Source organism: Cydia pomonella, chromosome 8 (assembly GCF_033807575.1).
Source record: "Cydia pomonella isolate Wapato2018A chromosome 8, ilCydPomo1, whole genome shotgun sequence".
Lineage (NCBI taxonomy): Eukaryota > Metazoa > Arthropoda > Insecta > Lepidoptera > Tortricidae > Cydia > Cydia pomonella.
The window spans coordinates 23,371,240-23,386,439 of NC_084710.1; the positions used below are offsets into that span (position 1 = coordinate 23,371,240).

Genomic DNA, 15,200 nt, shown 5'->3' on the forward strand with positions numbered 1-15,200 from the left:
TAATGTACATAAAAAAAAAAACATAGAGACTAGTGTTAGTGTATAACATAGAAATAAAAATAAAAATAATGTTATGTAAGGGCATGGAGCCCAATCCACCTCTTCAACACTGGCGAGTCCCAGCGATCAATAACAGCGCACAGGAGCGTGTTGCGGCTGTCGCGTGTGCGCCGCATCATGGAGGCGCAGCGCGCGCGCATAATGGCGGCGAAACCCGCCGTGCGCGACTCCGCGAACATCGCAGAAGCACTGCAGTAGCGCGGCAGCCGCAACAACGCTCTGTACGCGTTGTTGTATTGTACTCGCAGGTCACTGTATGCCTTCTGCGTATAGTTAACCCATAGGCTGCATGTATAGAATGACTGGCAGTAAGCTTTAAATAGTGTAATTTTTACTTGCTCAGTACATTTTGCAAACCTACGGGCCAGCATGTTGCATCGGACAGACAGCGCCCTGCGCTCCCGCTCTATATCAGCATTGTCTTTTTGGTCCGCGGTGACCCAATGACCCAGATACTTGAACTTGTCTACCCTATGTAGTTTTACACCAGTAAGTACAAACTCAGGAGCATCAGTATAACGAGATTATCCCCAAATATTTTTTTTGGAGCACATTAACACCTAAGAAAATATAGGTAGGTAGGTATACATCGCTCTTGAGTGCAACTATTTAAAATTACAAATAGCTAACCAAGAATAATCACAACAACTCTTTCCCATCTATTTCCTTCCAAGATCTAAAGCCATCTCCATCATCCATCATCAGTTAACTGGCAGTAAACGTGTCCAAACTACGAATTTATTAAACCCACAGTTTGTTGCTTTACCGTCAAAGCGATGACGTGGAAACATTTTTCTAAACCCCATTTACCAAAATAAAATCACACATTGCTTACACCTTATGTTTTAAACAGCAAGGTTGAAAATCGCTTGCGCGAACGGTACATATAAGTTGGGCGTTTTTTTTTATTTTTTAAACGAAAGTGATTTTGATGGCTTCTGTCATAATGGCCATTAATTTTGTTTGTAGAACATCTTTCATGAAAAACGCTCCTGTACGCGCATAATTTTTCATTTTTTTTTAAATTCTTTGTTTTTAATGGATATTTATGAATGTTTGGATTGGATCGAAGTGCGAAGTGCACGGTGCCAATGTCAAATGATCTGTGAAGTGTTTTTTTTCTTGTTTTGAATTGTGAATTAAGACGGCGATTATCTTTCCATGACAATCGTTATAAGATGTCCAATCATAACATACGAGGTCGAGGGTCAGAGGTGTAGGTGGGTTAGAGCCGGTGTAGCTTTATTTGACGTTCATAAGCGCATTGTAATATGCCTACTTGAATAATAAACTATCTTTATCTTTACGTGACGCCCCAAATCGAATAATAAGATTAGATATTAATAGAATCACACACTTTATATAATATTATTTATATTAAAGACAACTGAAATAAAACCACGCGCTGGCTCCTACGTAGACCGCATCATCACTTACCATCAGATGAGATCGTGGTCAAACGCATGCCTATCATTCATAAAAAAAAATTAAAAATTCGAATATCTTTCGTAGATTCTAGACCCTCTTGCTCGTAAACAAAGATACATTGCTTAAATAAGATGCGTAAAATCTACGACAATTTTGTGCATCGAATTTGACGGGTAAACTAGAAGGCGATGTACAGTTTGACAAATCAGTGACCGCAAAACATATGGCGCAGTACAGCGCATGTCTTGGATGCCAAACTAAGCGGCACTATTTTTCTTATATTTTACCTCTCTATTACAATCAATTCTCTTTATCGTAAAGCAATCACGTAGCTATGCTAAGTATATTAAGCATGCAATTATAATGGAGGGATTTAGGAACCAAATAAACTATAAAACATTTCCATTGCATCAATAATTGCTCGTCCTTTTTTACCAGGCGTTTATCTATCGCTATTCATTTGTTCTATCTCTCGTTCAATAAATAAACCATATTTCAACCCAAATGTGACATAATTAGACCACATAACATTATAATAGCTACCGTGACAGCCTCAATCATGACAATATGGATAACATCACCTTTCGAGTGGAAACTCATTAAAATTACACATAATTGCGGTGGAATCATTGAGCTATATTATTGAACGATTGGCTAATGAAAGTTTGTCACGATTTGTAACTGTTTTATTAGCTGGTATGTTATTATTATTTTAGTGTTTAGTAAATGAGAGCTTTAGGAAGGAGCTTCCTTTCCCGATTTTTTAAGTGTTGAATGTATTGTATCTTCCCGTATTGATTATTATTGTTATTTTCCTATATTTCAATCAATAACTGTAATTTACTGTTTTTTTTTAGTAAAAACATAATTATGGAACTTATAAATTATTTCGCTTTGTAATGTGTGGAGAAGTATGATTTTATCTCATGTCAATTTATTGGGTCTCTTATTTTCGTTTGCTAGTCTTTTGTGTTTTAATTATATATTGCTTGGTTTATTTCGAGAAATATTTATGAAAGTATTCACCTAAAGCTAGTTTATAAAACAAGAATACATGATTTTTTCAATCTGGTACGAGACAGTTTTTTAGGTGTGTCTGTCGTTTAGCAAATCTATTGATTTTTTTCTTTCTTAACGTGAATTCACTGTTACGTATACAGTCCTTAAAAACTTTCTAGACACAAATCATCAATTACTAAGTGTAAGCTTAATTTAAAACCATGTTCTCCGAACGCACATACCAAGCTCGCATTATCCAAGAGGACTATCGCTCAGCAGCAACCTCAAAATACGTGCAACCTGACGAACCAACCAAAGTGAAGTTGCTCTTTCAAGCTGTGAAGAAGAAAGCAGCGTCATACTTGGTGATCTTTCTCGATACATCCTCTATACATGGACTGAATCATCTTGTTGCGCCTGGGAGACATCCTTTGGAAGTGTAAGTCCTTTAGTTATAATATAAAATTTGTAATTAATTATAAAACTTTAAATAATCCCAAACAGCAGAACCAACCAAAGAAAAGTTTAGTTCTTCCGAGCCGTGAAGACGAAAGCAGCGTTTTATCTGGTGATCTTTCTGGCATAACTGGACGTACGTTACCTATTCATAGGCTGAGCCATCTTGTAGCACCTGGGAGACATCCTTTGGAAGTAGATGTTCTACTTCTGATTTTATAGATACTCGTAAGCATTAAGTGTATCCTTTTTTTGACTGCAATTTATTAGATAAGTAGATATGTCATATTGTTTTAAGTAAAGACCAAATCAATTATTATTTTCCCACTGTTATAATGGTTTCTCCCTATAGATCTCTCTCTCTTTCCTTGAAAATTTATTCCCATCTGATGCTGGAGCCTATTTTTCTTGTTTTCTCGATCCACTTTGCCTTGTCCGAAACATTATAGCACCGTCTGTCTTTCATAACTAAATCAGTCCACCTCTTCAAACATTTATTTATTATTATGCGAGTTATTGGCTCTGTCATTTTGTCTTAACAAATCATTTATTTATTTCCTAGCTTACTTTGGTTAGCTCTGGTTATCCTCTCCGTCTTCGGCTCCGTGTACCTCTCCAGCACTACGTGGGAGCGCTACCAGTCCTCACCCACCGTGGTTTCCATGGACCGAGACATGTTCGCATGGAACACCACGTTTCCGTGCGTCACCATTTGTCCGCATCGGAGAATTGATGAGAAGAAACTGGAGCTATATGTTAGGTTAGTAAGTTTTGTTGACTTTTAATCATTCTTACAAGAGATGTGTTTAATAGTGATCAACAGAATAAAACATTAGTTTGTCTCATTTTATAAGTAGAAATAGCAGAACTTTTGGAATTTATCTCTTATCTTCATCTTCTTCTTAATCGTATACTCTTGTCATTGTAGTTGTTGTGTAGTTGTATTGAGGTAGTTGTAAGTCCTTTTTTATTTCCGCCTTACTTATCTACTTAGTGCTTTTCTCACATACAGTTTTAAGGGTGGTCCGATGAGAATCTTCACTTGATCGGTCCATCCTATTGAGGGGCGCAACGTGGGTATTGTATCATCTACTCTACTCTCTAATGAAATCAAACAAGTGTAACGGATAGAACAATAAAAGAAGTTTGGTTTGCCAATGAAAGAGATTTTCTTAGCACAAATATTTACCCAAAAATAAATTATATAACAAAAACAGAAAGAATGAAGTGCCACGTTGCTGGCGACTTCCAGCGCTGATCTTCCTAAAAGACCATCGAGTGAAAATACCTAAAGCACTAAAAATAAGGCTTAGTGCTTCATGGATTTTTAATTTCTTTATCTTTTCCAGAAACTCGCCAGTCCCAGACAAGACAGCCCTCAAAAAATTCATTATGCAATTATCCAACTCAACCTACAAGAACTTCGAGAATCTATCCGACTACGACCCAATACCTCCCACCGAGTACCTACCTACCCTTCTCAATCTGACTGCTTCGTTTGGACCCACACTGACTATAGGTGGGTCATTTCATTCAATTCTGTTCATTCATTCAAAATTATATGGCACGGTTAGTACAAGACAGCGTACGTTAATGGACTCTTGTGGAAGAAAAGGATAGCTGGACGTTACAATGGGCCACGTGAGCTAGCTAGACTTGAGTCTAGAATGGTTAAAAAACGCGTTTCAAGATGAATTCTTCATTATCTGCACACTTTCACATTAGTTTACTGCATAATGAGCTATCAATATTACACTTTAAACAACATTAATGAGCAAAAAAAAAGAAATTAATCACGAGGCTTCATCACCAATACGTTGCTCGACAGAAAGTAGGGGCATTTTATTTAAGTTTGTACTCTAGACTTAGTTTTATATTTGGCTTTTTTTTCTTTTATCGATCATAATAGGAGAACAAAGTGTCCTAGAATTTATATACATTCGTTCCCACTATTGCGTTACAGTCGCACTAAGTCTATGAAAAAAATATTGATAGAATGGGAAAACATCTTGAGATACTTTTTAATTCTATTAGGATTGAAAGACTTCGTGATTCTAAATAGAAATAGCACAAGCATAAAATGTGTTGAACAGTGAGCTGCAGAAATAACTGACACCTGCATAGAAATTCATTTGCAGAGGGGTCAGTAAAGTTATCTCTGCAGCTCACTGTACATAAATTCATATGGCCCAGGAGCTTCGGGGATTCTTCTAAAGGTCCAACCCACTATTACGGAGATGGGACTGTGTTACGCCATCAACTCGAAAGTTGCTGAGTATAATTCGCCTTCGTAAGTACCGAAATCTGTCTCTATATCTTGTATCATTCACGAAGACGTATGACTTGACTCCTATTGTCATGTTATTAAGGATTAGATTTGATTCTGCGCGTCATTGTGAAAGTAACAAACTATAAAAATCTAAATAAAATAGCAAATCTTGAGGTTCTAGTTTTTAAATCGCCTAACTTGATTTATTATTACTTTATACGACTCTTCGATGCGTCGTATCATGGTTGTCGTCAAGTTTGCATTATGTTTGGACCATATCAATGATAAACCAAGTTTAGATTAAACAGCTTATGTGTGCAAAATGTCCATCCGAGTATTTGTTTGTACAGTTGACAGTAATGTGTAATTAACTATTAACTCAATTATTATGTAATTGAAACAAATGACGACGTATTGACGAATTAATTATTACATTTAATATTTATCATTAATTAGATGCGCTCCAATTTCTAAATTAAAATTCTGTGTTATATTTAAATCGTTTACAGATATAGAGAAGCAAATAGATGGGATCTGATAAAACATCAAAATGAAACGTTTTTCGTTCATCCCTTGGACGGTGAAGTTTTCGCCCAAGTTATTAATTTATCGACTGCTTATGATGTAAGTTACAACTGCATATATTATATCGGCCCTATAATTTATTATTATTTAACTGAAGTAATCAAGTTTAGCATAGATAACATCTACAATATGAGTGAAATATGACTTATATCTTAAACTAATGATACCCAAAGGTTTTCTGGAAGAGATCACTTCTTAGCGGTAAGTAAGTAAATATTTTTTATTGTGCACCATACAGTTAAAAATAGACAGAAAATCATTTTGTGTATAATATTTACTTACTTACTTACTAATATTTTTGTGTTCTTCGAGGAATAATCTAGTATAAATCAAGTAAAATATTATAGAAATTTCCTTAATACAATTCCATCTGCCCAAAATTACAAATTTGTCTTGAGACATTCTACATTCAGTTTCAGTATCTCGAAGTAACAAAGAATTACTACGTTCAATTAATCATTTTAACTATTTCATAAAACGAAATCTAAATTACTTAGGTGTATATCCACGGCCCCCTGGAAGTGCCAGACATATCAACGAAGTTCCAGCACTCAGCACTGGACTTCTACATGAAGATGTATGTGACCGCTCTCACCGTTTACACTTCGCCTGAAGCAGCCAAGTATGTCAAAAAATATGTCTTTGATTTATTAGCCGAGCTCGAATCATCTTCGAATCAGCTTGGGTAAATACACTTTATAGTTTGTCAAGCTGAATCTTGGAGGATTTATCAACTGGAGATGCCTTGTTTGTAATTTTCTGTACAAAACAGCGGATTTTTGCGAGACAGGAGCATGTCAAATGCTATTTTTACGTAATATACAAATAGCCATGTCAGATAAACGTCAGTCCATGCAATACATATGACCATTGGCCGTGGTTTTCGACAGATGGGTAAGCTTTTAAAGGCGACTCCAGTTGATAAATACTTCAAGAGCTGAATTGATCTCCTCTACGGATAACATTCCGCAACCGATTTTATTAAACTGTTGTGAGTAGGTTGTCCATTTATACTCGTACCTTACTACCTACGTACCATGGAAATTTAGTGTAGCCATAGGGGTTCGCGAGGTCCATAGCACACTGAACCACTAGTATAATTTTGTTTGGAGCAAAGGTAAACATTGATTGATTGAGGATCGCGCAAAGTGGAGGAAGGCAAGTAGGAAAGCGGACCCTGACAAATGCCGGGATAACGCTAGGTAGAAGAAGACCCGGACCCGGGTACGTCCTTAAACTACGTCCAAAAGAGAGGTATGGGCATTGTGAATTTCATCTCGCTTTGTGTGGTAGGGCACAGCCAGTGGATGTCATTCCAGATCTAGAGCAGAGCCCAACTGGGGAAGTACCTCTAAAAAATAACACTAGACCCTACTCATAGTGTTGTGTTCCTGCCGGTGAGTAAGGTTGCCAGAGCTCAACGAGGGGGGGTGGGTTTAGGGTCGGCAACGCGCATGTAACTCCTCTGGAGTTGCAGGCGTACATAGGCTACGGAGACTGCTTACCATCAGGCGGGCCGTATGCTTGTTTGCCACCGACGTAGTATAAAAAAAAAGCAGAAAAGTAAACATTGAAGTGCAACAAAGAAAAGATGTCAATCAATAATCAAAATAATCTACCAAGGAATGAATTAACGAGGTTGAAAATCCCAAATTGTTTTGTAGCGCTCACTGATTATAATAATCTAACTACATAGGTTGCCAATAATGATTACAAAGAAGCCAGCATATGGCTCGCCTGCATTATGTGTAATATTTAATTTGATCGACGCCTGCAACTCCAGGGATGTTACATGCGCGTTGCGGACCCTTTTAAAACCTGCACACTCCTTTTTGAGGAGCTAATAATGTCGCCCCTGGTGGAGCCCTCGGCAAGGAGCTCATTCTACAGCTGGAGCGTCCATCGGAGGACATTTCTCTTAAACCTCACAATTTTCACAAAATTATAAATTTCCTAATTAGCGAACGATTTCAGGCTAAGTGTAGCCCAGCGTCGATGCCGCTTCCTCAACGAAAACCCGCTAAAGCATAACTCTGTCTATACATACACCATGTGCCGTATGGAGTGTCGGATTCGGCTATGTATGAAGTATTGTGGCTGTATACCTTACTTCTACAGGAGAATTGGTGAGAGAAAAAAATCTGATTAATTCTACTAACAATGTAAATAATGATTGACATCGAGTATCATGCGTTTTTATGAGTTTATACCATGCGATAAAGAAAAAAACAATACAGATAATTTATTTAACTTTTTCTGAAGGTGACGTTTGGATATCATATCCAAATAAATATAAAATAAGTGTTATTCGCCGCTGCATTACTGCCGTGATTAAGACGTTCTCCGTGCAATGATTGTACTCCGGTTACAGTAAAAAGCTATGAAAACTATACTTGGTCAAGCAAATCTTGTCAGTAACAAAAGGCGGCAAATTTGCAAAAACGCGGGTTATCAACACTGTTTTTGAATAATTCTAAAATCGCGTGACATCTGTGTTTTACTTATCTGTGGAATGTGGATATTGAATGACAGCCATCATGTTTGTTTACATTCTGAACCGTTGCTATTTCAAGAGAAATTTCTGCTGTCACCATTAAATACCAATATATTAAATAAGCTTGTGCATGAAATTAAGCAAAGTCAAGGTACCTACATACAATCACGCTCGTTGATCGTAAATATTTGTAAAATTTGAGGTTATGATAATTACAATATGTTTTGGTTCGATGTTGCTTTTCTTAGCGCAATACCAACGCAACACTGCTTTTTGAGTGTTGCCCTGCCTCACTTTACTGTACATTGCTACTGACATATTTTTCTTGCTGACATATAACAGGCGTATTTACTGCCTTTACTGGCCATTACGGGGTCAAAGGAGTTTTGGCCAAGATAGGACACTCTGACAACATCGATTATCGAATGTGTGGCGAAGATGAAGATACAGTAAAATACCTAATGTGTGAATGTCATGCTCTCGCCAGACAAAGGATGAAGGACTTTGGAGCATTTCGAACCATAGGAATTCATAATGCTACCCATGAGCTCCATAATCGCGCATATGGCGCATGAGCGGCATATGGAGATGGTCGGAAAAGCTCTTGAGAAGTTAACGGATCTTTCCTAAGGGAGTTATTGCTCAAAATATTTCAATGGGTAGAAGTGTATCCGTAAGATTATAAGTTAAGATAAGATGGCGTTCATTCCGTCACTCATTTTACCAAGGAAATTGACAGATAAAGCGGTAGCAACAAACACGCCGCAATAGTAATACTGCTGTAGTTGACCACCAAACGTCACCTGAAGATGTGATTTATGCAACAATTGAATATTACTATAGTTTTTTTCGTGTCAATCACTCTCAAATTGCAATAACGCCTGAACAATCACTAAACTGTTATTTTGATTTTATTGCTTATAATTTCTTGCAGGCGATGAAAATATTTGCAATGTGGCTGGAATGCGCTGTCTCTCTCAATACCATGGTAAGGACTAGCTCCATCAAACGTTAAAGCGTCAGTGTTCAGTACCCCTAGTGTAAATAAATTCGATTTTGAAACGTGATGTACGCGTTTGCGTTTAGTCTCATTTTGTATTGGATTTAGAAAGAGTGCGCCAAGCGGGACGTTTTGGAAAATCAAATTCCTATACAAAATGACACTTAACGCAAACGCGTTCGTCACGTTATGATGTCGATAAAATTTACACTAGGGGTACAGATTGCTCTCACCAATCTGAACACTCATTCAATTGTTGTCATAACGGTTTAGCAACACCTACTTTTTTGATTACCTTCTCTATTTCCGCTACCCAAAGGTTGTCTGGAAGAGATCGCTTTTTAGCGATAAGACCGCCTGTTGTCTGCCTCTAAATTTAATCAATTGTTTATTTTTCTTGTATATTTTTACTGAGGTGTGCCAATAACGAGTATTCCATCTATCTATCTATCTATTGTTTATTTTAGTCTAGCTAGTCAAAAATGAATTTGCTAAACGTGACAATTTCAAAAAATCTTGCATTGAATTTTATACTTTTTATCATTTCTGTATTATTTTCAGTACTTAATTTTTTTTCCAGACTTATACTTGTACGTTTTGCCTATGTAAGTAAGGACAAATTTGAAATTGCCGCGTTTTTCTTCTTTGGTCTTCAAGCAGTAAATTAAAAAAAAAATCGATTATATTTTACAAGCTTTTATTTAGTTTCATCTGTCCCGTTGTCTGTGGGTCTGTAATCAAATCTTGCAAGTTAAATTTGACCCACTCCCGGTTTTCGATGAAGCTGAAAATGTGCATACATATGTAAGTCGGGTGACAATGCAATATTATGGTACCATCGAGCTGATCTGATGATGGAGACAGGAGGTGGCCATGGGAACTCTGTGATAAAAGTTTAAAACAAAGCAACGTAATTGCGTTTGGGGTTTTTAGTATTGTCAGTATGAGTATTAGTTGCATGAGGAAATAAAAGTACAGTTAAGTAGCGATAAAAGCTTGGACCAAACATTTTTTTTGTCATAAACTTATTTTGATGGATGTTACATTTATTTATTTATTTTTTTATACCACGACGGTGGCAAACAAGCATACGGCCCGCCTGATGGTAAGCAGTCACCGTAGCCTATGGACGCCTGCAACACCAGAGGCATTACATGCGCGTTGCCGACCCTTTGAAAACCTGTACACTCCTTTTTTGAAGAACCCCATACTGTAGCCCCTCGGGAAAACCTCGGCAGGAAGCTCATTCCAGCGTTACATACAACTGTTATAGCTACGTAGATTGAAAAGGAGTTATTTGATCATATTTTTAAAGTAAATATAAATGTGAAATGTAAATATGGAATTGTATTTAATTATAGATGAGCTGTACAAGCTGGAAGTAGACAAGGATAAGAAGAAAATTAACTGCGGCTGTTTTCCCATCTGCGACGATGTCAACTACGTTATACAATCCTATGTTCGTACCTATTATTTATCATCATCATTAATGTAATCAGCTCATTTTTTATGATGTAAGTGGTAAACGAGCAGACGAATCGCCTGATAGTAAGCGGTCCGATTCGAAGTATGAAATACGATAACGATAAGTTCTGTTTTAGATAATTTATCATTTAGATATCGTTTGTATGTCGTATAATTGACAGAAGCAGTTCGATTTGAGCCAAGGCGGTCAAGAAAAAATGCTGCACACACATGTATACCCGTCCTTAGCTTCCTTACGAATTAGATAATGTGTCAAAAAGAGATGTTTATATGTTTGTTATTCCTCATTTTTGTAGGGTGTCACAAGTTGAGTTAATTACTAGGGATGTACCTGTGTCGATATTTATATCGAAAAAGTATGCACTTATGTTCTGTCAGTAAAAAGAAAATACGAATTTTGCACACTTCTAATGATTCATATACCTTCCTCTTTTCTTTTCGTCCTTTTGCGCATATGAGTAACACCTCCCTCAGCTCGATAGCGAAAGAAGACTAGTGTCTAGTAAGTAAAAACAGTCCACTCGCTATACGGCTCGCCACTCGGACATGTGCACGTAACTAAATACAAAACTTGCATCGTAGATAAGCCACATATACGATAACAATCTTGTATGCACAGTGGCTTACTGGTTGAGAAAGTGGGCTATCACTTTTAGACTAGATGCACAATGCAAATAAAGACGACTTTCTTGCCTGACTGTACATGAAACTGTCAGCTTCATATATCTAATTGTTATAATATGAGTATGATTCCCTTTTTGATCATTCCCCTCTCTCTAAAAATCAAATAATTAGTCTGTGCGGAAAGAGAAGAGCCATGAAATGTATTGGTTTGGTTCCCATATGTTCCAAGACTCTTTCCGCACAGCTCTTAATATGAGACCGAGTACCGTCACCGTTTTTTAAGCAGCGGTGTGGGGAGCATGCGTCAAAAACGGTACGCATACGACGCGTCACTGCGATTCCGTATCGTGACCGTTTTTTAAGCTGCGGTCTGGTCGCACCTTAATATGATTTTTTATTTCAATAATTTCAATTACATTTTTTCGACAATCATATTTTCATATTTTTCATTAGACCTCCTAGCCTAGACGCGATAATATATACACATTTGACGTAGCAGCTATTCCATTTAAAAATGAAGTGTCATACGGATCATCATTGGTCGCGTGAGGTATAGTATTTTATATTATATACCAATTTTGAGGAGCTATCTATGTTACTTCATGACTCCGATAATATATTATGTCTGGAAACTTTTATGTTATCTGCAATACCAACATTCTCAGGCACTGGAGTACTAACCTTAAAGTAAAATATGAATATATATATATATATATATATATATATATATATATATATATATATATATATATATGTATATATGTGTCTGTCAAATGTAATGTTGGTGAAACTCCAGCTTTCAGCCGCCTCCACTTAATATTTTCATTTGCTAGAAAAGAATCCGATGTAAAGTGTTTTGAGCATATCTGGCTATGACTTTTTCAATACCAGTACCAGTTTCGCCTGACCAATTACTTGCTGAATCCATTTATTTTTTAATTCTTCATCCTTTTGAAACCTAAAAAAATAAAAAGTTAATTTTGCCAGATACAGAACCAAGAGGGTAAATAACTAAGAAAAGTTCACCAAAGATCATTCATGTCTTTTATAGTATTATACTAAATAAAGCTATGAATATCGATAGGTCATTATTCTGAAGTCGATAAAAAAACGAAAGTAGTTGCGGATTGATGTCTCATTCATTCATAGACAAAAAGTAATAGCGTGTTGTGAATAAGATACCTTTTACCAAGCTTTTATTTTGCCAGGCTTCTATTGCTTGTCCTTCTTCTGAGATTTGGGCAACCAATGTCACTTTGACGTTAGAAATATCGTAGAGAGATCTTATTGGGATCACAACGGAATCTAAATAAACGTCAATTTTGACATGTCGTTTAGTTATCGATCTTTTAAAGATATTTCCAAGATCTTAAACGTGTCTTAATCATGCTTCGAATCGGGCCGAGAGTAACAAAAATCAAAAGAGTTCAGGGCTATGGATAAAGTTAAGCTGGAGCTTAAAACTTATTATATGATAATTAATTAAGAAAGCTCTTGTATGGAGTGAGCTTACTTATTATTTCTCTCTGATTTGAACACACATTTGGGAGATAAATGCTGCAACTTAATTTTTCAGGTTTTGCAAGAATGGTTTCTGGGCACGAACCTGCAGTGGGGCATCGTTACTTATCCTCGGATGCGGTACAGGAGAGACATTATTTTTGGTTTTACTGACGTGCTAGGTTGGTATAGTGATTTATACGATTAATAGTTCATTATCTTCACGTTGGGCCCGCTAGGATTGACGTAGGCAAAAGTTTTTGCGAAAGTTGTTGCCATTTGACCTCCCTACCCAGAGGGTAAACTAGGCCTTGTTGGGATTCGTCCGGTTTCTCACAATGTTTTCCTTCACCGAAAAGCGACTGGTAAATACCAACTGATATTTCGTACATAAGCTCCTAAAAACTCATTGGTAGGTACGAGTCGGGGTTTGAACCTGGGACCTCTGGATTAAAAGCCGCGCGTCCTTGTCGCTAGGCCACCAGTGCGTATTTTCCCTTTTTTGCCCTTCTGTTATATGTATTTTAAATCCTACGAAAGTGTGAGGTGGATTCTAATTTGAAAATTTGTTATGATTTTGAACGGGTGTTAATACGACCTTAAAGATCGTGTTCAATCATTTCACGCAACGCACGACTTTTACTTAATTTTCAATAATTATGTTGAATTACTAAACGAATTGATGCCTATCGAACTTAGTACCTCCTACAGGCGAATTAAGGGTACGTATTTTTGCCAGCTCTTATTTTCGGTGAACTGAAATTTTGAGAACTGGGTTGGAATATACAAGGTGTAAAAAAAATAGTGGGATCAATTTAAGGGCATATTCGGTATCGCGTCTGATTAGGAAAAAGTTAAAGAAAAAACATTTAAAGCGAAAAATTATTGGCCTTTATATATAGGGCTGATCGACTTGGACTTGTCAAAATCTTTTCTCTTTTACTTACTTACTCATCTGGTGCAGCGATCCAAAGTTTGTCTTGGCCTCCAACACGACTGCTCGCCACTGATCCCAGTCCTATGCCTGTGTTTTTTTTATACCATCTATTTCCTAATCAGATCACGATATCCCTATTTTGGTTACATCTTGTAGGATGGATCGTTTGTCATGGATAATTCTAATAACTTGTGCTCAGTGGCAGTGGGCAGTATGGCGGGATTGTTCCTGGGATGCAGTGTGCTCAGTTTCATGGAGATCGTCTACTTCCTGTCGCTGAGACTCTTCTTCTACACGAAGGATGCACTCACCCAGAAGACTTAATCAAACATTTTACTTAAGGGTTGCTTGTCTGGAGTAAGCTACAATAATTATTCTGATTTATGCATGTATGTCTTCTACCATGTCGAAACCTTATGTCGCCATGTGCTCTTATAGTTCGTTTTTTTGGATTAGGAAGAAGATGAGGGATTTCGAGGTGTCTTTTTTTTTAAACAATTTTGAAACTTAAGTCACGGCAAATATATAACAATTATAATTAAAATACGACTAGTTTCATTATTTTGCTCTCATAAGTAGTGATTATGATTTAAAAAAAAGTGCTTTTCAGTAAAAAGACATTTTAAGATTGTTATCCTTTTTTCTAACGATAAAAAAGCGAACTACAGATACTGGTAGATTTCTTGCAATTGAATTGAATTGAATTGAAATATTTATTTCGAACTTGACGTCCATAAGGTTAGGTAACAATGACTTATGTATCTAAAGTTAGTATTACAGTTAATTAGACAAAACAAACCAACAACAATAACGATATGTCTACTAAGATCACTAGAGTGAAGCTAGAGTAGTAACTATAGATGGTTATTTTAAACGATATTGAACAACATTGGACGCTGTATCCATTACAATCCCGAAATCCATAAACCTAATACGCATATTTCCATAATAGGTGTAATTAGCCTTCTTGAGCTTACTCTGGGGCTTAGTCAATTTGTGTAAGAATGTCCGATATTTATACAGTGTGTCCCTAGCCATTGGACAAAGCCGAAATTTACATATGCATTAGGGTATTTAGAACCAGTGTACAAAGTATCATAACAGCCGGTATAGCGGTTTCGAAGAAATTAACAAATTACCAATTTTTACTTTGGAGCAGCCTGTATGTGTTAGTAGCTCCTAAGGTAATATCCTCAAAGAATAGTATGGAACCTTCTTCAACCTTTTTGATTATCTTTTTTATTTATGACACTAATAAGCTTCTGACTTTTGAAAAATGTCATCATTATCAAATATTTCGAACAAATTGTCAAAAACACTGCCAAAGATTAACACAGTTTCTTTTTGATGTCGATTATTGCAA

The 15,200-nt window shown here is 36.6% G+C and overlaps 1 protein-coding gene across 2 annotated transcripts; it reads left to right on the forward strand.

The window, feature by feature from the left end:
* The first annotated feature begins 1,930 nt into the window (after positions 1-1,930).
* LOC133520877 (sodium channel protein Nach-like) lies at positions 1,931-14,279 on the forward strand. Of its 2 annotated transcripts, XM_061855572.1 has the most exons (12): positions 1,931-2,255; positions 2,667-2,926; positions 3,506-3,703; positions 4,293-4,462; positions 5,137-5,233; positions 5,722-5,836; positions 6,295-6,419; positions 7,772-7,923; positions 9,226-9,279; positions 10,653-10,750; positions 12,977-13,082; positions 14,037-14,279. In XM_061855572.1, the coding sequence occupies exons 2-12, from the start codon at positions 2,709-2,711 to the stop codon at positions 14,159-14,161; spliced, it is 1,458 nt and encodes a 485-aa protein (XP_061711556.1). In that variant the 5' UTR covers positions 1,931-2,255; positions 2,667-2,708; the 3' UTR covers positions 14,162-14,279. The 2 variants fall into 2 exon arrangements, with proteins under 2 accessions (XP_061711556.1, XP_061711555.1); XM_061855571.1 differs by lacking the exon at positions 1,931-2,255 and having other exon boundaries at positions 2,358-2,926.
* Positions 14,280-15,200: the final 921 nt, after the last annotated feature.